General features: G+C 42.4%; 1 protein-coding gene across 1 annotated transcript in view; it reads left to right on the forward strand.

Moving 5' to 3' along the window:
* Window positions 1-7,224: 7,224 nt before the first annotated feature.
* Window positions 7,225-26,141, forward strand: part of CFAP74 (cilia and flagella associated protein 74) — a gene marked incomplete at both ends in the record, with an annotated part of 34,638 nt that continues 15,721 nt past the window's right edge. The window contains 20 exons of the mRNA XM_084220399.1: window positions 7,225-7,567; window positions 7,951-8,041; window positions 8,430-8,582; window positions 8,783-8,881; window positions 10,305-10,409; window positions 11,515-11,688; window positions 12,289-12,399; window positions 13,573-13,675; window positions 14,412-14,569; window positions 15,075-15,282; window positions 15,685-15,867; window positions 16,528-16,698; window positions 17,161-17,279; window positions 20,014-20,080; window positions 20,483-20,572; window positions 20,695-20,868; window positions 21,627-21,768; window positions 22,678-22,790; window positions 23,278-23,400; window positions 24,424-24,545. Of these exons, the coding sequence (XP_084076525.1) occupies window positions 7,225-7,567; window positions 7,951-8,041; window positions 8,430-8,582; window positions 8,783-8,881; window positions 10,305-10,409; window positions 11,515-11,688; window positions 12,289-12,399; window positions 13,573-13,675; window positions 14,412-14,569; window positions 15,075-15,282; window positions 15,685-15,867; window positions 16,528-16,698; window positions 17,161-17,279; window positions 20,014-20,080; window positions 20,483-20,572; window positions 20,695-20,868; window positions 21,627-21,768; window positions 22,678-22,790; window positions 23,278-23,400; window positions 24,424-24,545 (2,849 nt within the window). The remainder of the gene's footprint in view (window positions 7,568-7,950; window positions 8,042-8,429; window positions 8,583-8,782; window positions 8,882-10,304; window positions 10,410-11,514; window positions 11,689-12,288; window positions 12,400-13,572; window positions 13,676-14,411; window positions 14,570-15,074; window positions 15,283-15,684; window positions 15,868-16,527; window positions 16,699-17,160; window positions 17,280-20,013; window positions 20,081-20,482; window positions 20,573-20,694; window positions 20,869-21,626; window positions 21,769-22,677; window positions 22,791-23,277; window positions 23,401-24,423; window positions 24,546-26,141) is intronic.

Raw genomic sequence — 26,141 nt, forward strand, 5'->3', positions numbered from 1 at the left:
TCTCTACAGGGAAACGCTCGGAGCAGTTCAGTGCTCCATCCCGGGCTGCTCGGGCTGCCATCGTCCAGCTTCCACCCCTTGTGCCTCGCGAACTCCCAGTCCCTCCGCCGGCTCCCGGGCACCGAGGCTCCCGGTACGGGGCCAGCGGGGACCCGGCCACGGGGCTCCTCGGGACCTCGGGCTCATCTTGACTTGCAGGTCAAACTCGGTTTTCTCCTCCATATTCGCTCTTTCCTTCTCTCCTCCTCCGCCTCCTCGGCTTTTTGGTGCTGTTCAATCTCGAATGACAATTTTAAAACCAACCCACAAAGGAAACAGTGTGAAGGAGACATTTTCAAGAAATTATATCATAAAACAAAAATGATTGTGCAGGTACCTTAAGCTAATGAATGGAGGTACATGGGCTAAAGTGTTGGATTCATCTTTTTGTCTTCTTAGTTGTGTATTGTTATTTAGTACCAGCATTTCAAATGGCTACTGAGGGGTGGTGGGTGAGGGGAATAACAGCCCCATGCCCGTATTTGTTGCATTACATTTGTGTGTGTGTTGTGTACATCTGTTCCCCTGGGGAACACACACAAATGGAATGCAACAAAACAGGCATGTCATAAACCTGTAAGAATAACGTAAGAGGTTATTTTCTTTCTGATCTTTTCATCCCTCTGCCCATCTCAATGGCAATCCTGCAGCTAACATCCAAAAAGGAGGAAAAGACACAAATTTAACTCAAGGAGTCAGATTATTGCATGATTTTTAATTTTTTTTAGGAGGTAAGCTGAAAGATTTTGAATGGAATTTACCTCTGACATAGAGAACAGAATGGCTGTGTCTCTCCATCAATACATTCACACCTTTTGGGATATTTTCAGTTTAAATTTTTCATATTTTTCCTACTCATAAGGCTGATGGTGCTGTGGGCTCCATACCTATGCTGAGAATTCCTCAGTGTTGTTCTTCTCTGGCTGGAGAGCTGTCACCTAATTTGCTAGTAAAAAATAACAGTTTTCTATATCTTCAGCATATATCTGTAAAAATAGCCCAAAAATCCAGAGAGGCACTTTGGACATTTGGATTGTGTCTGAGTGGATTTTATGTGTGGATGACACGTGTAAGTGTGTGATGTGTGTATTTGTGTGTTGATATAAGCACACCGTGTTCTGAAAGGACAGACCTTGCTACAAAAGTGACCACTGACACAAGTAAAAATACCATGGCAATCTGAAAAGACATGTGAAAGTTCTCTCAGATAAATAAACTACATTTTATCTACAAGGGCCTTGATTATGTCCTCATAAAGAAGAAGGACAAATATTTGGTCATTTAGCCTTGGATTTAGTTGGTTTTACATGCAATACATATTTAAAATAGACTGGTACATATATATACACACACACATACATGCACAACCCACTCAAAATAAATAACTCCTATTGCCAAAGGGAAGAGAGGAGATAAAATAATAAAGGTCAACAATACATTTAATTTCCTACAGTTCTAGTTAAATATCCCAAACTCATTACAGTCAATGACAGATTAAAATTGCTAAGACATAGATTAAGAAACTATTAAAATTGCCATTAAAACATCAAAACAAAACAAAATAAATAAGCTCTCCAAATCTTTCTCATCTAATCCTCTTGAAAATAATTAAAGCTTTCCTTTAGCTTTAGCTACTGGCTGGGAACTGTCAAATAGTCTTTAAAAAGATGGCCCATGATACTCAGTGTTTCCTAAGCCTTTTTTTCACTCTAACAAACTTCTCCTCGATCCCTATGGCTGCAGGCACCACCTTCCATGGCAATTTCCATCCCAGGCTCTGACCTTGCATGGGGGCTCAGCAGCACCCTCGGGGACTCTGTGGGGTCACTGCAGCTCCAGCAGGATCAGGATGTCAGGGCAGTTACACAGCTTGGGGCAAACTTTGATCTGTGCTGTAGTAAAGCTGTAGTAGATCTGTGGAAGCAACACAGATCCTTAAATCAGTGTTTCTGTAGTGTTTGTCCATGCCAAGTCCAATGCTAATGGGCTCCATCCACATCTGGACAATTTTACAATGATATTTAATGATTGCTATTTATTAAATCATTAGTTGTTATTACTACTATATCAGCAATTACTAATTCTTGAAGTATCTACCCTACTCAAGCACTAACAAAGGTCACAACTTTGAAGCACATTTTACTGCACTGAAGCCAGGAACCCACATTTCAGTATCTGTCAAGAACTTTTCTTCTGGAATGTGTAACAGGTATGAATTTTCCCTGATCACAATCATCCATACTTCTGTAACTGCTTCCATACAGTCATTTATTGGATGGTGTAATTTGATGGGATTGAGGAGAAGCATGCTCAGTGATTTGGGTCAAAAAACCAGTTTTCAGTCATTTATTACTCATGATTTTGAGACTGTATCAAAAGGACATTATTTCAATTTATTTTATGGCTGCACTGCATTACCTGGTATTCTTAATAGATCATTTTCTAAATAGAACAGGTGGTTTTACTGCCAGGAAAATAAAGATATCATATTGTCACATATAATTTTAAGAGGCAAAAAATGTACCACAGGGATAATTAGTCTCACCCTCCCATGATTCCACCTAAGCAGCTCGTGAAAGACTGTTGTGGCAACATCGCCAAATGTCTCTAGATATATAAATTACACACATATGCCTATTTTTGTAAATGAGATTTGGGAATATCAGTAGCAATTGCATGGTGGAAATATTTAGCTCGTTTCAGAGGTTGTACTGTACTTGCACTGTCTGAACGTCCCCCAGCCCCAACACAAACGTGTCTGTATTTAATCAGTATCTGGATAACCACAATATTAATTTCCCCTTCACCTTAAGTGCTAGGAATATAGTTTTTATCTGTTTCTAAATGTTCTGTAGAACATCTAGTTCCTCCCTCAATCTGCATAATTTTTTTTATAATCATGAAGCACACTGCAGCCAGACACTTTGCCCTCCTTTTCTTTATGCAGCAGATTCGGGATGAAATTCCCCACTTTGCTCCCAAGCCAGGGCTAATTCCAGGACCAGGCTGACAGTTTTACCCCAGATGTGCTGCTCTCAGGGGTGCACTCCCAGCTGGTGCCATCCCAGGCCATTCCTCCATGAAGTGCTCTGGTAGCAAATGCCCCTTTCATTTTCTGTCCATACATCTGTAAGGATGAGTCATTGGGAAGATGCTCATCAATGTTTGCCATTATTTACAGTCCGACAAATCAATGTTTGCCATTGTTTACAGGCCAACATCGATCCCTATCAAACAACAGGGCAGACAAGTTGTGTTATGTAATTGATAGGAACCACCCTGCCAAAATGCAGATTCCATTATTGGCATGTCTGCCTGCCTAAACGCCAGAAAGCTCCATATATGAGCTCCTGTCACCTTGGAAACGTTCGGGAGGGAAATGCCAACTGCCTGTGGAAGCACAGCATGCAGCCACACAGCAGAGGGAACTGGCCAGCTCTGCTGCCTTTCCAGCTGATCCTGAGGTGCTACTGCAGGAACTCCACAGAAATGCCTCTGAATTTAACCCCCTGCCAGCAAAACAGCAGGGTTTCATTTGGATTTGCTCACTCCATTTCCCAGTTTCTCCCAAATGGATCACTGGGGTCCAGAGCCCACAAAATCTGGAAGAGCTGCATCAACCAAAGCCTTTTTTTGTACATTTCCAGGAACTTAAATCTTAAAGATTCACTGGCTTTAAGTTGATAGACGTAAGTTGTAGATTGAGAGATAAGAACTTGGCTGGGAAGCCCTAATTTCCTTCAGAGGAACTGCAGATATCTTCTTCCTTTCCTGTCTATGTGAGACAGAAAAATCTACATTGTCTTTCCCTAAAAACACATTATTGACCTGATGCAAAATCATGACCCTTGTTATGTTGTTGTCATGAAATTGAAATAATTCAAACAGTTGTAAATTGGGGCTGAAAAAATACCCTGAAGGAAAATATCACAAGAAACTGACAATCAGTCATATTTCCAGGTGTTCTTCTGAGTGTTTTCTTGAGGGGAAAATCTGTGCTTAGATGTTTTTCATCCCAACTTGAGGAATATGGGAACTGGCAGGTTCAGAGTTAACACAGTTATAACTATTCCAGATCTGCAGAGAGAGCTATACAGTTAATCACTGCATATTTTTAGCCTACATCTTGTAGCTTTAATCCTGCAAATGTCTGTATGTAATTTGTTTTATGTAATATGAATAGATGCCATAAAATCAAGATTCCACCATTTATAGAGCTAAGAATGTCTGTGTATTTCTCAAGACTGAGGACCTATAGCATAAATATGGGACACAGCACTGGTCACTGTGAGTAATTTATGCTCCATACTGTGTGTGCCAGTGGAAATAAATGCTCAGATTAGCAGCATGTGCTTGTGTGCCTGGGATCAAAACCTAGCCCTTACTCTCATAGCAACGATAACAATTACAGAAATATTGCTTACAATTAAGGAACGTTTTCAACTAAATAAATCTGAGAATGCATCTGTCTCTGTGTACAGATCAGGGTGTATTTTGGTGCAGATGATGTCTCAGTATTTTAATAACTGAATCCCTGGGAGTCTTTGAATAGCTGGGTTTCTCTGGCACGTCATTGAGGCCTAGTGCCAAGAGTGAGGGATCTGCTGTGCTGTGGATCCAGCTGCACTGGTCCTTGACTTTGTCAAGGTAACACAAGGAATAGAACAGAAAGGAAACCCAGTTAATCACCAGTTTAGAGCTAAAACCATAGAATCATAGAATGGCCTGGGTTGGAAGGGAACTCAAAGCTTACCCAGTGCCACCCCCTGCCATGGGCAGGGACACCTCCCACTATCCCAGGTGGCTCCAAGCCATGTCCAGTCTGGCCTTGGACACTTCCAGGGATGGGGCAGCCCCAGCTGCTCTGGGCACCCTAAATCTGGTACTGAACACTTGATATCAAACACACAGGCTGAGGAGATTCCAGCGCAGGACAGAATATTCAAACTGGTTCATTTTATGAACACAGACACTCACTATGAGTATGTAAATCACTCAAATATCATCTAAAGACTTTTCATGTAGTGATTTTGTGCTTATTTATAACAGTTACAGAAGTTCATACAGAACATCTAGAGCTGCAGTTGCTGCTGAAGCCAGAGGACCTGTTCAGAATGTGACATAATAAATGAGCAGCATGAGCAGTACATGATTTCTGCTGTAATAACCTTTAATTAGTAACTAGTGGGAAAATGCTTTTGTCAGAATAGTACAAGCTTACTTCTGAAAAGACATTTAAGACAGCTTTCTTTTGGATTGAAACTTGGAAACCTTCATTATTCTAACATGAGTGCTCCTACCCCAAATCCACAGGACTTCACATTGCAGCAAGTCATCTGAATTCACAAAAAGGGTTTTACTCATAATGCCCCCAACTTGCTTGAAATTGATAAATGTATGTGAATAAACACCAAGCTGCAAGCTCACTGAGAATGTCTCTGGCTTTGGTTACCTGAAACCACCTGAACCAGATGTCCCAGACAGGCAGCACAGGTAGAGGTGCTCCCACCAGGGTAATTACTGACACTAAAACGATGGACTTGTTAATGCCACTGTATTTCCAAAGTGTAAATCATTCTTCTAAAGAACATGCAGAAAGCATGTTAGTGTTTCACGTTCTAATCTACCTCTGAGAATAAATAATGCCAACAATCGTCAAGTAGGAAAACACCCCAGAGGAACTGCTCAAGATGGCTCAAACCTCAAGAACTGAATGATTTGAACAACTGCGAGGACCCGAGGGACATCGGACCCAGACCCAGGGACCCCTGGACACCGGACCCGGACCCAGGGACTCCGGCCCTCGGACACCGGACCCGGACCCAGGGACTCCGGCCCTCGGACACCGGACCCGGACCCAGGAACTCCGGCCCTCGGACACCGGACCCGGACCCAGGGACACCGGCCCTCGGACACCGGACCCGGACCCAGGGACACCGGCCCTCGGACACCGGACATCGGCCCACGGCCCCTGGCCCTCGGACACCGGACCCGGACCCAGGGACTCCGGCCCTCGGACACCGGCCCATGCCGGCCCGCACCATCCCGCGGGCGGGGGGGACCCAGCGAGCCGCGCCGGCAGCGCCGCCCGCGCCCAGGGCTGTCCGGGGGCGGGTCGCGGCCGTGCGTGCGCGGCGCCCCCGCGCGCGGTGGTTGGCGCCGTTGCCGTGGCAGCGCGGGCGGCGCGGCGGGCCCGGGGCCGTGCGGAGCCGGGCCGGGGGCTGAGCGCGGTGAGCCGTGAGGGGACAGCGCCGGGAACACCGAGACTGCCCCGGGGTGTCCTGTGGGAGGGCTCGGGTCTTCTGCCGTGCTGTGCATCTCGGCCTAATTGACCCCAAACTTTGTTATCTGGGGGTTGGAGCCACACAACCTCACAACGCGGGCGTTTGGCTGAAGGCGTTGGGGCCGCCGCTGCCTTGGCTGCTCGTTTGATGTTTGTGCCACTTCTTAGTGCCACCAACATCCCTAAATCAGGAGCCCAGCGTAGGAATCCTACTTGGCTTTAAGGTGGCTTCTGTCATTTACTCATTCCTCCATACTTCAAATCCTGGGGTTTGTTTTCTTTGCTCCTTAACTGGAGAAAATAGATGCTCTCTTCTTGTTGATTCTTCTTGAGTTCTGCAGAAGGATTTACATAAACGCACTCAAAGCTGAGCCACCTTCGTTAAAATTAATCATATGTCCAAGTCTTTCTGTGGGTAAGATGTGAAATGCTCAGCCATGTGGTAATAACTCATTCTAGATGACATACACAATTTACTGAATTCTAATAAATTGTAACAACATTTGGGAACACTTTGCTTTGCATTGGAGAACTCCACAAGACTTAAGAACAAATAGTGTTTGTTGGAATTATGCCCAAATCATTTGGGGTGAAATCATGGTGTAAGTGGATAAAATACTTTCAGAAGGTTTGTTTTACTACTGAGCTGATTGTTGAAAGAAAAAAAAAAAGGCAGAGTCTTTGCTTTTCACTAAGAGATTTATTATAGTTGATACTCAAAATGTGCAACTAACGCAGAGGTACGTGTTTGTATCCTGTTATTTCACATGCATTAAGTGTGTACTGAATGCTGTGAATTCACCTCCTGAGATAGTCACCACTATTGCAAGTTGTTGGATATTTGATGTGGAAAGCATGTTCTTCTTTTTATTCAGCCTAGTCATTTGGAAAGAGCTGTCAGCATGGAAGATCATGAGATCAGTTTTAGTGAGGGGGAACAGCAAATGTCACCTCTAGTGTTTCTAGAGGAGGTAGAAGAAAGACAAGAAGAAGAAGAAGAAAGAGAAGAGGAAGAGGAACAAGAAGAGGAAGAAGAAAGAGAAGAAGAAGAAAAAGAAAGGCAAGAAGAGGAAGAAGGAGAAGAAGAGGAGGAAAAAGAAAGAGAGGAAGAGGAAGAAGAACAAGAAGGGGAAGAAGAAAGAGAGGAAGAGGAAGAAGAACAAGAAGAGGAAGAAGAAAGAGAAGAAGAGGAAGAAGAAGAAGATGCAGCTGATCAGCTCCCTGACTTAGAAGAACCCTGGGAAGGTGAAAATGAATTGTTTTGATAATTCACAAAAAACTGACATTAATGTAAACTTAATGTAAGATAAACATGTTAGATCATTGGCCAGAACCTGACAATACATTATCCTCCCTTGTCCCCCACCCTGTTCTTGCCTGGGATTTTCCCACATAAATGGGATTCCTGGTGACACTTCCACATGAAGGCAGAGAACATTCTCCTGTTCATTTGCAGGTGTATCACAGTCCTGTGTGTTTTGCCATATGAATTTTTTAATGTACACTGCAGTAATGCTATAAAATGTCATGTCTGATTCTCCATGCTGTGACTTGACAGCAAATATAGAAAGCTTTGCATTTCAAAGTTCAAAGTATTTTTATTAAGCTGTTGTTCCAATATCTGCTAGAATATGAGCTGGAAGAAGAGCTGGATGTTGTTGGCGAGATGGAAAACAGGGGCAGTTTTGAAGATGCTGGAGACCAGTCTGATTCTAGCACGTAAATACCTTATTCCAGTTCAAACTGAATTTCCTCAATAGTGCTGAGTGACCAGCTGTGACATGGCTTAAACTAGTTTAAAATGTTCCTGTTAAAATTCTAAACTATTGTTCAGGAGCTCTTAAATTGCAAAGCTGAGGTGGGATCAAGAGGAACCCCAGGCATTTTAAAACAAAGACACATCATTAGTGCTTTAAATGAGAGTATAAATGTTCAACATTAGATATCCAATACTGAAAATCCTGGTTTAAGTCCATGCATGCAAATTTCCTGTGCTGTTTGTGTTCATGTTCTCGCTCATTTATAATGGTCTTATTTGTAAGGATGTCAGACAAACTTCACCTAACTGCAATTTCACATTGTTTCTTTTTTGGTTGTGTGTTCCAAGTCAAAGGCGAAGCTCAAAACACTCTTTGGGCAACGCTGGTAACATTCAGCCTCTGAAGTCTGCAGACAGAATTTACATAACAACCTCACAGAGGAGCCTCCAATTGCTCGATGACATGGGCAGGGAAAAGGAACTGATGGTCCAAAAAACCAGGTTAGTGTTTAAGCAACCATAATCCATCAGCACAAATCCCCAGCAAGTACTGAGATACTGTATCCATCATAAATACTAGAGTTTCTAGAACTATGTATCTGACAGGAATCCTGGCTGTGAATCTTGCCCCCAGAAAGAAGAGTTTCACTGGGAAGAGAAAAGAACCTACAAAACATAAGTGATGTGTTTGTTTCTTGCAGTGACACGCTGAGTGCCTGTCGGCTGCGGAGCAAGATGCTGGCAAAGCAGCTGGATCATGTAGACATGGAAATAGAGAGAGAGGAGGAGGCTGGCAATGTGTAGGTAGAGAGTATTTCTGGATACCAAGGATTACAGGCATCCACTATGTTCATCTGTGTGTAATTAATGAGATAAGAGCAGGAAGAGGTGGAAACTTGGGAAAGAGGTTATATTTTTAAATGTAACAACAGGTACTAAATCAGCCTAGCCCACTGCTGTCAGTTATGTCAATCTTCTATTCAGTCTGATGAAGCAAGGTGCTGTGGCACTCCTGGAGGTCATGGCTTTGCTTTTGGTGATTATTCAGTCAGGATTTCTGTGCATGTGTGCGTATATATTTTTATAAATGCACACATACATGTGCCATTCCTTTCTTGTGTTGTTCTGGAATGCAGGAATGCCTTTCAGGAGTAGCTCTGCATACAGGAGCTGCTCTGAAACACTTGTGCTATCAAGTGGGAGGCAATTTACTGTACTCTTCACATTTGGTTTAAATAGAAAGCAGTGGGTGGCTTGTGTACCAGGAGCCAGAGGCTTGTGAACAAACTTCGCAGCTGCATTTCTAACCTGTGTTAATCTCCAGGTTAGAGCAGCAATGAATGAGAGAGGAAGGCAGGTTAACTGCCAGAATGGGAGAGCTGCTTAAACAAAACTGATGAGCTGATGCAAATGAGCCTCCTGAGGTGGTGCAAGTGGGATTTCAGAGACAGTAACAAATCCCAGCAAAGACACAAAAGCAGTGTAGTGTTTGTCCTTATGATGGGTCACATGGAGAGGTCTAGATATGGAAAAAATAGCAATTCTCCCAATCTCTTACATTTAGCAAGTGACTAGTGGAGTGAGGAGGCTTGATAGATTTTTGGCTTATGAAGTTCAAAGTCTTTGTGTTTTAGCAATAATGCAAATCCTGGCTGCCATTAGCACTACCAATGCCAATAGAGAAATGTTGAATTTAGAGGAGTAGCTGCAGGTAGAAGATCCAGTTTTCATTTAGAGGATGGGAGTTTATGCTGAGTATAGTCAGGCCACAGTCTGTGGATCCTGTAGCACACTGTCTGCTAGTTCTCCTGGGGAGAGAAGGAAAATAACTGTGTGGGAATGCTGCAGTTGTAGGCTAAGTGTATGGAATATTGTAGTACCATTTTAATAGCAAAATCAGTCTAGGTTCTCTAGGTTCACCTACGCTTATCTTCATGAATAATACTACTTTTATCAGTTGGAGAAGTGAATAGTTGCATTAAGCTACTGGTCAGTGCTTTTGAAATTCTCATCTGTTCCTTTCAGCTGGGGTGTAAGAGTTTAAAGAAAGCTCTGCCTCGAGAATGGACACTTGAAAGGTTAAACAAGAGGCTGCATAAATTTCTGGGATTCTACTGAATAAATCTGAGCCTTAGAGCTGTGCTTTATTCTTGCTTTCTTGCTGATCTTGCAAGTGGGGCTCTGTTCACATCTTTCCTGATGGGTTCTCTCTAACGTGTCCAGTGCAGCCGTGTCCCACCTGCAGGCCGTGAGCAGCCAACTGTGCACTGAGCTGGAGAGAGAGAAGAAGCTGGAGCTGAGACTTGCTCTGACACTAAAACAAAACCTGTAAGTGAGTGGATGAAGAAAGTGAAGGGAATCAACCTTTATTACCTTCTTCATATGCTGTTGGATGGCTTCAAAAGTTAGTCAATAGAGAAATTGCTTGTAAATACTGAACTACATCAATCTAGAGCAACTTTTAGCCTGCATGGTTCATCCCTTACAAAGTTGGATGATGGGGCTCAGAACCCAAGTTAGCTTTGCACATGTAAATAATGTTTTGATTTTATTATGAGAGGTGCATAAATTGTGACCTAAACAGGTCTCATTTGAAATGTAAAATAAGATGGACTAAAGTAAATCTGTCTGTGCATGAGCATAAATACTTGTAATTTATGCCTCTTAGTGGTTTTATAGGGCATAAAGGAAAGGATAGGAAATGAGCATGATGGAGACATTGTAGCAGTACTGTGTATTTTTATGCCAAGTTAATATTGCTGTGTGTAATTGATTGTTCACACATAATAAATTACTTCTTTATATCAGACACAGTAAAACTGTCTTTTGCAGGAGGCAACAGGTGAGTGTGTTTATATTTTGGTACCACAGGTACATCAAAAGAGGAGCACAGGCATGAGCTTCTAGCTGTGATTAGCCAAGTGGTTAACCAGGATACAGTGTGTTCTGCTGCAGTGTTGTGTAATAGCTTTAAAATGCTTGACTTGTTTATTGTGTGATTAGCAATACACAGAACAGATTAATGTACTCAGCCTATCATTTCTGGTTCCTTCAGCAAAGCACAGAAGAATAAAAGCTGTGGCCTGTCTCTGAAGTTATTTGTTGTTGAAGGAAAGGCTATTTTTAGAATTTTTCTTGATTTTCATATTTCCTTCTAGGTAAATGGGAGAAAGAAACTTGAGGTTTATTTTTTTACCTTTTTTTGACCAATATTTTTGATGTCTTTGAAAGGAATATGCTATTAGATATGAGCTTTAGTCTGGAATACCTGGAATACCAGTAAAAGGGTTTGATTCAAAATGTGGTTTTAAATAATAAAAGAAAACATGGTTACATGTTTATTTCCCCCATAGAGCCTACCCTACTCAATGTATCACCTTAAAGTGAAAGAATATCAGTGTTCCAGTGAAAACAATTCACACTTTCTTAAAAGGGTTGAGCTGTGGCAGATAGAAACTGAACAGCAAAAATACGACATCCTCCGTGAACAACTTCAAAAAGATGAGGAGGAGCTACAGATGCAATACCAGGAGGAGAGAGAAGCGAGGATTTGGAAGGAAAAAATAACAGCCCTGCAAGCAGAAGGAACACGTCGGACTCGAGAGAAGTAAGAGCCTCAAAGTCAGAGCCTGCTGCCTTTCTTGTTTTATTTTCAGCCAATTCTCTGCTGCAGGTGCTGAGATTAGCTAGTTCAGATGCTGCTGCTACTGTGTGTCTTAGCTGGGTGTGCTTCAGGAATATTTGATGAGGAAATGGAATTAAAATAAGAATTGGCCACAGCCTTGCAGTTATGCAAGTAAAGATTTCTGATCTATGGGAATAAACTTGTTCATGAAATAGCTACAAATGCAGGGGGGTTTGTCATGGGAAATGAGGTTTATTGGGTCAGACTGAGTGCAAGTGTCTGCAGTGCTGCTGGCCTCCAGAACCTTCTGGGCTCATGGTGAAGTCCACTGAGATTTCTTGGAGCGGAAGCAGACACCAAAAAGCACAAAAGTGCTCTTCAAAAGCAGAGCAAAAGTGTGTCAGTCTGTGGCTTTTGTGAAGTTTATCACTTTGTCTATAGTGTGGGGGATGTGGAGAGTGGAGAAATGTCCTAATTTCAGCCATATTAATAAACTCCCCAACCCCACCCTGAGGTCTCTTTGTGTTGGAATCAAATTTTCCTTAGTCCTGCTGCAACTGTTGGTTTGTCTGTGTCTTGCAGAAGAAAGGAGGAAGCCCGGAGAGAGCGTGAAGAAAGAAAGAAAAAACTCCTGAAGGATGCCAAAAAGAACCATGAGAAAGCAGTCTGCTTCCTGAGGCAAAGCATGGCAAGGTGGGGCTTCCCTCCTTTCCTGTTGTGCATTCTCTGCTGGGCAAGACTTTATCCTCCAGTCTTTGAAAAATAATGATTTCTCTCTAAGTTGTGTCTTCTGTTTCACCTGGAAATCTCATGCCAGGTACAGTGTGGTGAGGCATTGAGATCTTACAGAGCAAAAAGAAAAGAAGAAAATCCACTCAGTGTCCTAGCATGGCCTCCAGATTCCCTGGAGTCTCTGTCATGAGGGCTCTGACCTTACAGGCATTGATAATGATTTGAAGCATTATATATTGGTGTGTGTGTCATTAACTGAAGTAGTACAGCTAAAATCCAGGTTTGAAACCTGTCCTGTGCATTCTATGTCCCCTCAGAAATGTGGTAAAAAAGCATCAGTGGGTTGATGGGCCATTCCTTGTGCTGCTGCTCTGGTTGATTTTAAATTACATATTCTTTCATAGGCTGATGTTATGTTATTACTCTGGTGTTGAATTATTTTGCTGCTGAAGAAACAGAACATTTGTTACTTATTTTTACATATATGTAAATATATCCTAATATATAAATAATAGGACTTAATTGTAAAATGATTGAAATAATGGTACTGTTTCTGTGCTGTTTTATTTTTATTAGATGGCATATACAAACTGGTCATAATTTAAAAAAACCAAAATCAAATAGATTTTTTTCTTTGACAAATATATCAAACATATAAATCTTAATTGTTTTTCTGCTTTCCCATTATATTAGCTGGAATATTCCCAGGTTTGATTCCTGCCCACATATTTCCAACTTGTAGAGTTTTCAGGGTTTATTTTTAGTATGGGTACATGTGCTTGGCTTGTAAAAGTTTGCTACATAAGGTTTAGATACTGCTTATATGAGCAACACCTGAATTCTTTATTTTAGCAGCCAGTCATATGTCATAACATGAAACACATTCTTCATATCCAAAATTTAAAAAAATTAAAGTTGTTGAGCAAAATATTTGAAAACCTGTTGGCACTTGGAGCTCGAGCGGTGCCGTGTTTGGAGGAGTCTACAGCTGTTCCCCTGTGCCCACAGCCAGTGCCCACCAAACAGGGCTGGACAGCAGCAGTGCCTGGGGGCAATTACTCCTTGTCAGCCCAGACATTCTATTACCAAGAGCTTTCCAGGATGAGAGCCTGAAAGATTTTACTTTGCTTACAGAATTCATGAAAAAAATGCAAAGGAAGAAGTGAAAGCTCAGGAGCATATGGAGAGAAGGATACAAGCTGTGCTTTCCCTGAAAACCAGCATCACTTCCAACAGGGTACTGCTGCTGGGCTGGGATGGCAATGAAGTCACTGACTTGGGGGACTGCTGCCTTCTCATGCTCAGTTTTCCTTGCAGAGCTGTGTGGTGATTTTTGATCACATCACCGACCAAACCCCTTGAAACTAGGGAGAGTTTAACCATTGCAGGGATGGCATGAGATCTGTGTGGGCAGGTTTTGACATTCTGCTGATGCAGTTTATTCTGTCAACAGTCTAGTTGTTCTGGGAGGGAAACTCTCTGGGAAATAATGCATACTAAAAAAAGTTCTCTGGAAGTTCAGCCAGAAGGATTTCCAGTTATTTGGATCCCAATGCAGAAATATTCCACATGGAGAAAACATATGGAAGAAAAACAGTTATTTGAGAATTTAAATAGTATAAATTAGGAATTTCTGAGCTATGCTGCTTTGCTTTTCTATTTATGTTCTGTAGAATATGAGGGAATGATCTTAATTTAAACCTGATTTGTTTAGAACTGTTATATTTTCACATTCCTTCACTGAGCAGCATTCCAGGGGCAGGCTGGAAGGGTAGAGAAGTAGCCTGGACCTAGTGAGAGCTTTCTGCATCTCAGCACCCCATGGCTACAGAGAATATTACAGATAATACCTTCTGCTTCAGAGACATCCACCACAAATGGATACTTGAATAAGGGGACCAGCATTAGATCCTCTGTTTTATATTCTTTAATGTGTCAATCAAATATGTAACTGGTTTGTGTGACTTTCATAGGAAAAGCTCCAAACTCTCCAGGTTTTGAACAAAGCAAAGGCCTTGGAGGCAAAGAAAGAGGAGATGAAAATGAGGGAGGCCATCCTAGCAGAAGGAGGCAATGTTGTCAGGGAAATTTTTCTCCATAAACGACAGCAAGAACAGGAGAAAAGGAAAGAGTGAGTATCATATCCATATCAAACTCTGCCTGCTCCCTGGAGCTCACTCAGGTCCTGAAGGCAGAACATCTCTGATGGTGCCTGGAGGGAGTGAACTCCCTCTCCCACTCTGTGTGTGACACTTGCACAGTCTGTTCTTGGTGCCCTGAACTCTGCCTTAGGGGTACTCAGAGTTCCAGAGCTCCGTGGGTGTTCCGTGATCGACTCCTCCAGGGGGGGAGTTCAGTGACCCCAAACTGGAAACCTGAAGTAACTGTCCTTTTTCCTCCCCTGAACACTGTGAAAGTCTGTACCAGCCTTCTAAAACACTGTAACTGAGTATATTTAGTCTGTAAAAATGTATAAACAGCCTCTGAATCACTTGGTGTCTTGGCACAAATTACCACTGAACCCAACTTAAAGACTTGCTATTTAGCTAAAAGGCTCCAAGGGAACTGGGTTGTAGTTAATATCATTGTTAAACAACCATGGTTGGGTTAATATTTCTTACAACTTTGGATTACAGAGCTTTTAGAAAACAGCAGAAGTCAAGAAAAATAGAGATTGTGTCTCGAATTTTGCAAGAAAGAGCTGCTACTCACAAGCAGAGAAAAAGTCAGTCCCCTACTAAGGCTATTAAGGCTCGTGGTAAACTTGAGGATCCTTTACTGCAGAGTGGGAAAGCCTGGCAAGGTGAAGAGACCTGCAAACATGCAGATGGAGAAATATCACAGGTAATCAAAGGCATGGGAATCAACTCTCTTTAGACTGTCTTGTTTTGTTTTGTTAAATGTGCAGGTCATTGAATTCTGTTTAAAAATAGCACAGGCTACAACCAACCATGAGACAGTAGAGAACAAGCAGAGAGTAATTTCCCCATCAGATCTCTTAATATCGCTAGTTTCCTTTTTCTTGAAGGAAATATAGTGACTTTTAACATAAAATCTTGTCTGTATTCAGTGTTTTAAGAGGGCACTGGCCTAAGTTGGCATCTTTGGCCTCTGAGCCAAAGACCAAGAGGCAAAAAGCCAAAGACCTGTAATTTTTGTGTTTAAAGATCTTCTCAGAAATTTAAAACTGTTGAAGTAACTGTAATTTTTAACTGTCTCTTCAAAACTTGTGTTCTTTCACCAAAGCCATGGCGCTCTCCATCAGTTTGTTCCTTGGCTGGAGAGGGAACTGCTCCCCAAGGAGAGAGGTCTGAGAGCAGACAGCAGGATGAGCTCTGGGAAAGTAGTGATGAGGACACAGAGAGGGACAAGACCCTCCTGGTACCAGAGTTCCCAGGACTTTGGAGTCAAGAATATGACTTGCACAAGGTAAATGTTGTGATATCTCCTGTTAGAAACAGAAAAGAACCTTGCTTGAAACCAATAATTGCGGATTTTGCAGTTAAAATGCAGACATTATGTTATTACATAGATGCAGAAATTCAGATGTGAGAATATCATCAGTCATTGCTGTTTGACACTGTTCTGGAGGAGTTTGTTCTCTCAAAGAGAAAACAGTGCTTTAGGTTTAGTTCAGAAATCTGTGAAGACATAAATCACATTATGTTTACTTCTTTGAATTTAAAAAAACTTCAGAATCCATCAAAAAGAAATCAGTACATGTCAGTACATATTCCTAGATTGCGTGGAGAAGCACTGGACCATGACTGAAACATCCCAGTGAAGTCAACTGATTTTTTTCTTAATGTTTAATAAGTTGAGAAGGAAAAAAACCCTTAAAGTGCATAAAAGCTAATTCTGCCATGCTAACCATGATTTTGTAGTGTTGGGTGATGATAAACTGCAGAACAGACAGCTGAGAATCCATTAAATTCTTCATGTTGAGGTTGAGATGCTGAGTTTGACTGGAGAGAGCCAGACAAAGGCTGGCCAGGTGCTGGAAGATTCCTTTTGCAGATATTTCTACTGGAGCTGCAGGTTCTGTGCTCACACACAGATCTGGGGGCTTTTCTGCATGCTCCTTTTTAGGTGCCCAAAGCAGAAGATCCAGCACACTTGGCTATCAAGGCAATAAGGAAACAAATGACTAAGGAAAAAATGGAGAAACTCCAAACTGGAATCCTTCACAAGCAAACTGTGCCAGCTCAGGAACATAAGGGCTGTGCTTTCCTCAGCAAACCCAGCTGCATTCATTTCAAGGTCAGTGGCCATTCTGCATGGAATTGTAGAGAGGTGTCTGCTGGAAGTATATCCCAATGTCTTGATCAAAAATCCATTGCAGCCTTTAATAGGTCTGTAGTGAAATTTAAAACAGCTCTTGCCTTTTTCTCTAACAATCTCTTTGTTAAGTGATAGATTAAATAAATTACTTATTTTTACTATCTAAACTGTAAAATACTTCCTTTTCTTAGGGGAGTTTAAATACTGTCAGAAAGGTGAGCAATGATCAAACCTCCTGTTGGACTGTGTTGTGTGTTTTTTGAAGGGCAGCATGACTGATATTTATATTGTTTGTAAAGACATTATCATTGTAAAATGTCCTTAAAGAAGTGGTGAATCCCATGCAGGTAAATTTCAGTTAGTTAACAAAACTGTTAATAACTCAGACCATGAACATGAATCATGTCTCTGACACTCACCTGGTATGTTTGGCATTCCAAGGATTTTGATGTTGGTCAAACCTACAAGAAGAAGATCGTTTTGACAAATGCATCCCACGGTGTTAATTCCTGCAGGCTGGTGGGAATCAGTGAGTGTCTCAAGGACTTCATCAGTGTTCAGTAAGTAAATTCATTGCAGACTTGTTTTACCTTTGTAGCACAAGAACTGGAACCCAGTTCTGCAGCAACTGAAATTTCTGCTTGTCGTGGGTTAACCCTGAAGGCAGAGAAATTCCACAGAGCAGCTCCTCACTCCCTGCTCAGTGGGATGGGGGGAAAAAAGTCAAACTTGTGGCTTGAGATAAACACAGTTTAATTCAAGAGAAAAGGAAGGGAAAAAAACTGATGAAATAAAGGAAATCAATCTCAGAGCAAAGAACACTTAAATTGCAATCCTGTGTCTTTCCCATCAATCTATTCCTGTAATCCTGCTGCCAGGTTATGTAATGAAGCACTGTGTCTAGTTGGGAGATTGCAAATTAATCTCAGTTTAACTATATTGATAATTTTATCTCACTGTTTATAAATAAACAAAAGGAGGTATCCACAAATGTTTCTTTTTAAGAATTCAGACACTAGCTCTCTCTGGAGCTGGACTGAGCCTTTAAATATATAAAAGGCAAGTTGTGAAAAGTAGTATTTCTCTAAAAGATGAAGTTGTGAAAAGAATTTATTTAACTAGAATTGTGTGAAACAAACAAACAAAAAATTATTGCAGTCTAGCCTAAAAGTGAAAAAATGTTCCTGTGTGTAAGTGAAGACTATGGACAAATAGGAGACAGGGAGGTGAATTCCTTTGGCTTGAGGAGAAGTTCAGGTGTCAACCCTTCTGCTGACCTGGAGAAGCCACCTGTGGGACAGTTTAATGACACCCCAGTGAATAAAAAGTTGTTTCACCACTGTAAGTGATTTCATACTCCAGAGCTCCTTTTCCAGCTCACTGCCCACTGTCCTTGTGGGGATAAACCACTCCTGGAATTTCTGGATTGTCTGATAAGGACAGGATGCTCCAAGGTGAAGCCATTCCTTGCCCACTTTGTCCCCACAAGAGTCCCCAGGAATGTGAACAGAGCGTTCTTGACTGAACATCATCCCTGGAGAGCTGTAAAGTCTGGATCCAGCTGCTGTGGTGGACTGGGAGAGGTGTGGAGCCCTTCATTCCCAGCCTGGTGGAGGTGGATAATTGAGCAGGACACAGCAGAGCCCTTCAGCTCCTAAACCTGCTCTGCTGCCTGACTCCATGTGGAGCTCGTGGTTGGTTCAAAATCACGTGTGTGGATTTAATTTTGACCCACTTACACGTGTCTAATTTCTGTGACAAAGCCTGAAGCTACTAATCCAACAAAATGAGGGTTTCCTGCTCTCAAAGATTGATTTTTTCTCTCATTTAGTGTGTTGGACAATTGCATATGGTAAATCAGCACCTCTGGCTTTCATCAAAAATTAAACAATACTTTTTGAAAGGCTTAAGTCTTTCCTTGCTGTAATTGCCTTTCAAAGTACTCTCCAAATATCAGGAGTTGTGAATATTTTTCAGTGTCTGATAAATTAACTTTTTAAGATTCAGTTGGTTACCCATACATTTGCCAGCTAGAAGGTAGCAAAAATAATCTAGGATTTTATTCTCCATTTTCATGTTATTAATAATTTGATCAGCAGAGCACAGACCTGTGGACACTGATCCTACACTCTATAAAGCTTATCTCAGGTAGAACCAGACATAAATTGTTTGTTACAAAATAGTTTTGCCAAGCACATCTACACTGTCATGGTGTCAGTGTCCTCGAAATCAGTGCACAGGTATTCACAGACAACACTTGAGAGCTGTTATCAGTGACAGGCACTGGATTTGCTGATAAAAAGCTTTATTCCAGTGGTTAAAACGAGCAGTATTGCACCCCGTGTGCCTCTCCTTAGCAGAGTGGTTCTCTGTGGGTTTGTGTTTCTGGCACTTTGTGCTCTAAATCAGAACTGTTTTATTCAGGTAACATTTGAAATAAAGAACCATTCCTTAGAGTCCTCCTCAGGAGAAACTGCCAGGGATTTGTTCAGAAGGTCAGCATGCAGGTGCTTATTCCCTGTCCACATTTTAAGCTCCTGAATTCTGAACTGTTTCCCTTTCTGAAAAAGTTTCATTTTGCTTTGGTTTGAGTTTAATTTTGTTTTGATAAAGCTGTGAAGGGCGAGTGTGTTCCATGTCTCACTTGGCTTAGGGGCTCCCATGGCTGACAACACTTCCTTATCTCCTCTGGCTCCTCTGCCAGGCAGAGCAGGGCTCCAGGAGTGCCTCAATCATTTCATTTACAGTGCAGCTGTGAAATGTCTTCTGATGGGCATTTTCCCTGCCTCACACAGAGACCATGAAATGAGTGGCAGATTCTATTCAAGATAATTTTGATACAGCTGGCAACAAGCAGCACATTCTCTAATCATCTGCAGCTCCCTCCTTGGGTTCTTCCTCTTCATTTTGTGTTTGGACAGGGGAGATGTTACAGAGCAACATTAAAATGGAAAATGGGAGAAGTTGCTTCCTTATTGTCTGACTGGGCAGTTCCACCTCTTCTTGCTCGTTTTGAGCCTCAGCTTCACCTCCTTGGCTGCAGTCCCTGTCTTGCTTTTTAAAAGCACTTTGAGTCTTTCTGAATAAAACCTTAATAAAGAATCAGCCTTTGTTGTTTCCCAGTTGCAGCAGGGTTCTGGAGCCTTTCATTAATCTGTCACTCATTCTGACTTTTCTAATAATTAGTCCAAGTGAAGGGGGAAAAGAAAAGCAATCTTCCATTGTTACCAGAGCAGGAGCTGGGTGTTCCATCCACAGCTTTAATTTGGAGTTTTATGTTAATTATCTCCATAGTTTTGACCCACCTGGCAAAATGTCTTCTGGGATGTCCTGTGAATTCCTGGTAACATTTAAGCCAATGGTAAGTGCACAATGAGGAGAATCCTAGTATAGGGCACTAGTCTGATTAAAACCATCGTTAATTGAATTTCTTAACTGTTAACAAGAAAAAAACCTACATTTTTAGAAGAGCTACTATTGCACATGGACAGCTGTGTGCATGTTCAAGCTCTGATAAATTGTCATAAGGCAAATTCTGAGGGCATGTTTGGAAAAATGCCTCCAAATGAGAGCAAGTTTCCAAATATTTATAATCTTGCCCAGCTAAAGTTAACCAAGCTGTCACAAAGACTGTCTTAAAGTGGAAACATAGAATCAGTAAAGATACATTTTAATATGGTACTCTAAGAATGAGTGAAAATATTTTTTCATCAGGCTAAATCTTCTGAAATTACTTAGGGGTTTTTTCTGTTTTGTTTTCTAGATAAATAAAGGGCTGGAAGGAGCAGTCATGTTTATGGCCCAGACAGGTTCTTTTTCTGTTCCGCTGAAATGCACAGTCAAGACCTGCATGGTAAGGGACTTCTTTTAAGCATGTGGATAATATAATTATTATTATTATAAAAAGCTGATGCTCACTTAATTGACATTAGAGCTATGTAGGCCAATGGTAATTAATGGTTTATCTTCTCACAGCTGGCTCTGGATAAGGAGCTCATTGACTTTGGCAGCCTTGTGGTGGGAGAGACAATTTCACGGCCCATCAGCCTGACAAACAGCGGGGCTTTGGGAGCCAGATTCAAAGTTCAGACGTCAGCAGGTGCCACAAGTACCCTCAGAGCAACAGTAAAAGCTGCTCCTGCATTAATGGTGGGTTCAAAAGCACTTCCCTAAAGGAATGGAAATGTTCTGCTTTGGGAAGTGTGGTGGAGTTGTGCAGAGTCACAAAGCAGCTCAGGTCAGAAAGGACTTGGGAAGATCATCTGGTCCAACCTTTAGTACATTTGGGTTGGTATAAATATAATCTGTTAGACCCAAATATTGGAAGGTAAAAGCAATTCTCTTGTGAGGCATGGGGAAAGCAGCAATGCTGATTTTTTTAAAGTATTTTAGTAATTTATGTCACGATTCCTATTTTCTCCACATTCATGACAATTAGGAGAAAATACTTCAGTTAAAAGAGGAGATTCTGACAGAGTCATTAAAAAATCTCAACTCGTGGAAGGCAGAAACATGTGAACTGCTGCAAAACTAGCAATCAAGTGAGGGGTGTGATAAAGAGAGGGCTGGTTTCACCAGACTTAGTTTTGACATAAAACTGCCTGGGTTTCCACTAGAAAAATGTTGGTTTTGTTCATTGTAAAGTAAGTGGCACTACACTGCACTGCTCCTGTTACATTATTTACCTGTTTGGGGCAGCCAGCAAAAAATTCAATCTGCTCATTGATAAAGGTCTTGTAGAATGTGCAGCTCTTGGAAAGTGCAACACATTTCTTCATTTATAACATGGAACTGTTGCAAGAAAACACAAGTCTGATTTGCATCAAACTTTTGCTGGGTAGAACTGGAGCTGGTGCAGGGCAGAGGAGCAGCCATGGCAGGAAATCCCTCTCTGTGTTTCCTAATAGGTCACTGAACATCCCAGTGCCTGTGAGCCTGAAGAGGAAGGCAGCACTGTGGCAGCTGGGGATCCAAACAAGAGCTGTGCTGAGCCCAGGGAGGGGATGACCCCCTGTGCAGCCCAGGAGGCCAAGAGAGGCAGTGCCACAGGTGAGGGGATGCTTTGGAACACAGCCCTGCACTTCCCCAGGCCAAGCTTTATCCAGCTGTAGTCTCCTGGAAAGGACTGAGCAGTTCAGTTTGCAAAGTTACTCAGTAAATGAAGTAGCTCATCACTCCAGGAGTGATGTTACATTTCTTTGTGTGCTGCCTCACGGAAAATGACTAAAAATAATAATGTCTTGACACCATTATATCAAAAGCAGCAGAGAACCTCACTGCTCATTAGTGATCAACAATTCAGACTCAGAAGAACACAGAACCCAACCAGCTTCAGAAATTGCAAAATTGTTAACATCATCCTTGTCTCAGCAACTGAATCCCCACTTCTCAGAATAGCAATCCACATGACAGGTTTATTTTTATAGTCTGTAATTCTAGGAACAAGGAAGCAGAAAGATGAACCTCCTCAGACATTTTCCATCTCATTCCTAATGTTTACTATGTGCTTAATAAAATCCAGTCTTGTAGAAGAAAGATTTTCTTAATTTGCTTCTTATCTCTGTTCTTTAACATTTCTTGCCAATACTGATCATTCCAATTTCAGGAAGCTGAAAGTCCCATGGAAAGGTTGTGGGTGGTTTTTGCAGGTCCTTCTTGCTGCATTCCTTTATGCCACTGAAATTGCTCTTGAAGGCCATCCCCACTTCCAGCTGAGTCTGTATTTTTGAACCATTCATGTTGTTACTCAGTGGAAGGCTCAGGTAGAATTCCAAACTAGACTAAAGCTGGATGGCCAAACAAATATTCCCTTCCAGGCATTCCAATTTTCCCATCATGGCTATACATGCCTGTATTTGCAGTATTGACTCAAATTAACGTACTGGTGCTTTGTTGGATATTGTTTTTGATGGACACATCCAGCATTTTATTTTGTTTTGTGTTTGTTTCTTTCCCCAGAACATCTTGGTCAAGGAGAATTAAATACCAGATCAGATCTGGACACAGACAAGGCAGATAATTTAGTGGAACTTTCTCCTGAAGAAATACCAATTGAAATTATGCTTGGAAAGGTAATGAATGCCCTGAGATCCAGACAAGATCTCACTAGGCTGAGCCTACATCAAATAAATTCCTCTGGTGAGAAATGCTCACGTTCATGGTCATTCCAAGCCCACTGGAGATCACTGTACCTCAGTTAATTCTTAAAATGGAATCACAGCACACTTTCCCTCTTTCTTTTGATCTATAGAGACAAAATGTTCTAAAAAAGGTTAAAACCTTTTAACCTAGAACTTTTTGTGGCAGTTCACATGTGCCACAATTAATTCTTTTTTTCTGCTATGTGATTCTGTTGTTAAACAAAGTCTGGTGACAACACCCAAAAGAAGAATGTTTGGGAAATGTTAGATTTGAGCCATGTTGTTCTGATTGTGATTTTTCCTGTGCACAGTGAGTTCAGTTTAGCTCCAAACCAGGTGTAGTAGAGTGTGTGTACAGTGAGTATGTACAGCCTCTTTATTTCCATGCAGTTTCTAGAGTTTCACTGTTGTTGCTCAGGTGACTGAGGGTGAGATTGGACCCTTCAGCTCAGTGAAAATCCCGGTCCTGTTTGTCCCAGCTGTCCCTGGGCACGTGAGGGCAGAGTTTGTGATCGTGTTTGACAACCCAGACTGCAAACCAGTGAGTGACCTGCTTCAAAACATGTGTGAAATAGTTTAAAATCTCCTCATTTGTGCTTTTCTCAAGAATTATGCATTAGGTGGTTTTATGGGAGGTAGCTTTGGGAGTCATAGCTCTTATTTCTGATGCAGGATGTTTATTAAATCTGCTAATTCTCTCAATTTCTATGCAAATAATCCTGATATTCCCATTTTATCAGACATCCTGTTGGAAAACATCTCATGTCCTGGAAATAAATGGGGAAGTATTCTCCCTTATTCCCAACCCACCTAGTTTATTTTCTTTCTGATCTATCAGAATTGGAATTATTTAGCAGGCAGTAGCGAAGCTGATGTGTGAAAGCTGGAAGAGATGACAACTTTAGTTACCACTTCAGCATATTGTGATTCTAAATTTTATTGGAAGCCAAATTCTGCTTGGAACAGTTCACAGAAGCTTGCCAAAAAATAAAGACAAACTTCCCAGCAGCTCAGCAGCCAGTCTTGGCTGTCCCTCGGGCTGCAGAAGGAGCTGCAGATCCTGCTGAGGCTCCCGTGGGCACCTTCTCCTCCAGGCTCAGCTTTGCAGGGCTGAGCTCTGTGGGCCCTGGTGCCAGGGAGCAGAGCCCTGTGCTGCCTGCCCTGCATTTCTGTGCTGCCTTCCCTGCATTTCTGTGCTGCCTTCCCTGCATTTCTGCGCTGCCTGGATGAGCTGCAGCCCCAGGGGAGCCTGCACTGTGGCCCATCCACTTCAGCTAGAGGCACTTTAAGTACTTCTTTTCAATATCATGGGCAGATGCTCTTCTTTCATGTTCCCTGTCAAGAAATCCAACCCAAAGTATAATTGTGTTTTTCTGCTGGGGCACTGTAACGTCTTGGGTTTAATTTGCAAATGATTTTCTTAGGTCTGCCTCATTAAAGAACCTGTTGCACTACAAATAATAAAATATTTTACTCAGCTGAATTTATAGCAGAAATCCTTGCTGTAAGTCAGTCAGAATCTGAGACTGACTGAACTAATCCCCTGCCATTGCTGCCCTGCCAGCTGAGCTTCAGTGCCATTGGATTTTCTGTGGCTGTGCCCATCTGGGTGCCCCGGCCCAGCGTGGACCTCAGGATCTGCCTGTACGGGCGGCTGTACCAGGACAGCGTGGAGGTGCGCAGCAGGTGAGCTGCCCTGGGTGCCCCTGGCCCTGGAACTGCAGGTGAGCTGCCCTGGGTACCCCTGGCACTGCAGCTGGGCTGCCCTGGGTACCCCTGGCACTGCAGCTGAACTGCCCTGGGTACCCCTGGCACTGCAGGTGAGCTGCCCTGGGTACCCCTGGCACTGCAGGTGAGCTGCCCTGGGTTCCCCTGGCACTGCAGGTGAGCTGCCCTGGGTTCCCCTGGCACTGCAGGTGAGCTGCCCTGGGTACCCCTAGCACTGCAGCTGAGCTGCCCTGGGTTCCCCTGGCACTGCAGCTGAGCTGCCCTGAGGCGCCCCTGGCCTTGGCACAGCCCTGAGCTGCCCTGCACTGGCACTGCAGGGTCACATCCTGGAGGCCCTCTGAGTTCTGGCAAATTTGGGCATCCTGCTAAGCCAGACTCCCAACACCAGCCCTCGCTGTGAGGTAGCCACTCACTTCCCCACCCCTGCCAGATTGCCAGAGTTGTTCCTGTTCCTGGGGAGAGCTGTGAAGCCCCTAGGGAATAGCAAATCCACAGTTTCCTCGTGTGGAATTTGCACACTCAATGTTTAGAGAGATAAATGTATCTAAAATTAAGTGCATATTGGCTTGATTCAGCCAGGGAATTTCATGTAGGAATATTTTGTTGTTTCTCAGCTATTTTGTGTTCAGTTAAAGTCCTGGGGGGACTTAGGATCTGGAAGCCAGTTTCATGAGACTCTTTCCAGACCTGGGATTAGATGCTGGATAAATCCTGTCAGTCCTTTTGCATTCACTCTAAAATGGGGAAGGTGCAGCTTTTCCTGACCCATGGAGGCATTAAGGTCTCCCCTGGAAGGACAGATCCCTCTGATTACACTGAGAGTGAGCAGACACTGATTGACAGGGGAGGATATCTGGGTGTTCCAGAGTCCAAGTCAGTCACGTCTGAGCCCTGGTTCTGTTTGCACTGTGATATAAAGGGAATATTCCAGCTCCTTGGCTTCTGGAGATTTCCTGCTATTAAAAGTAGTTATGGGAACATTTAATTGGCTTCAGGTGCTGGGTGTCTTCCCTCCACCTAATGCAGTCTCTATGGAATTCTTATTTTAACAATTTGCATTTCTTAGAGTCTATTTCAATAGGATTGGGGTGGGTTTGTGGGAGGGTGGGGGAGAGATTGGTTCTATGGAAGGCATCCATTCTAAACCTCTTACCAGAATTACAGACTGCAGAGATTCTTCACAGTTGGAAAGAAATGAGTAAAGCTGTTATCTCAGAAATTCAGCTTACAGATATGACAAGCACAAGTTGTTATGTAAGTGATTTTACTTGGTCTAGATAACCCAGGGATAAAACTTATAAGTATAGAAGCAGAATAACTCTCCTAATGAAACTTAAGAGTTCAAGGGGATCTCAAAGATAGAAGCTGTCAAATTGCTTAGGGCAAAACTTCTTAACTGAGGGAAAAATCCTGCTGATCCTTTGCCAAGTTTCACTAAATTAAGAGCACTTAATATGTAGTAGCCTGTCCTTAGCACCTTGGCAAGTCAAGGCTTTGATTTATCACCCAGTTTCCATAATTAGGAAAAATTGCCTGTTATACAATCAGGTGGGC

This window comes from Fringilla coelebs, assembly GCF_963513975.1.
Source record: "Fringilla coelebs genome assembly, chromosome: 22".
Lineage (NCBI taxonomy): Eukaryota > Metazoa > Chordata > Aves > Passeriformes > Fringillidae > Fringilla > Fringilla coelebs.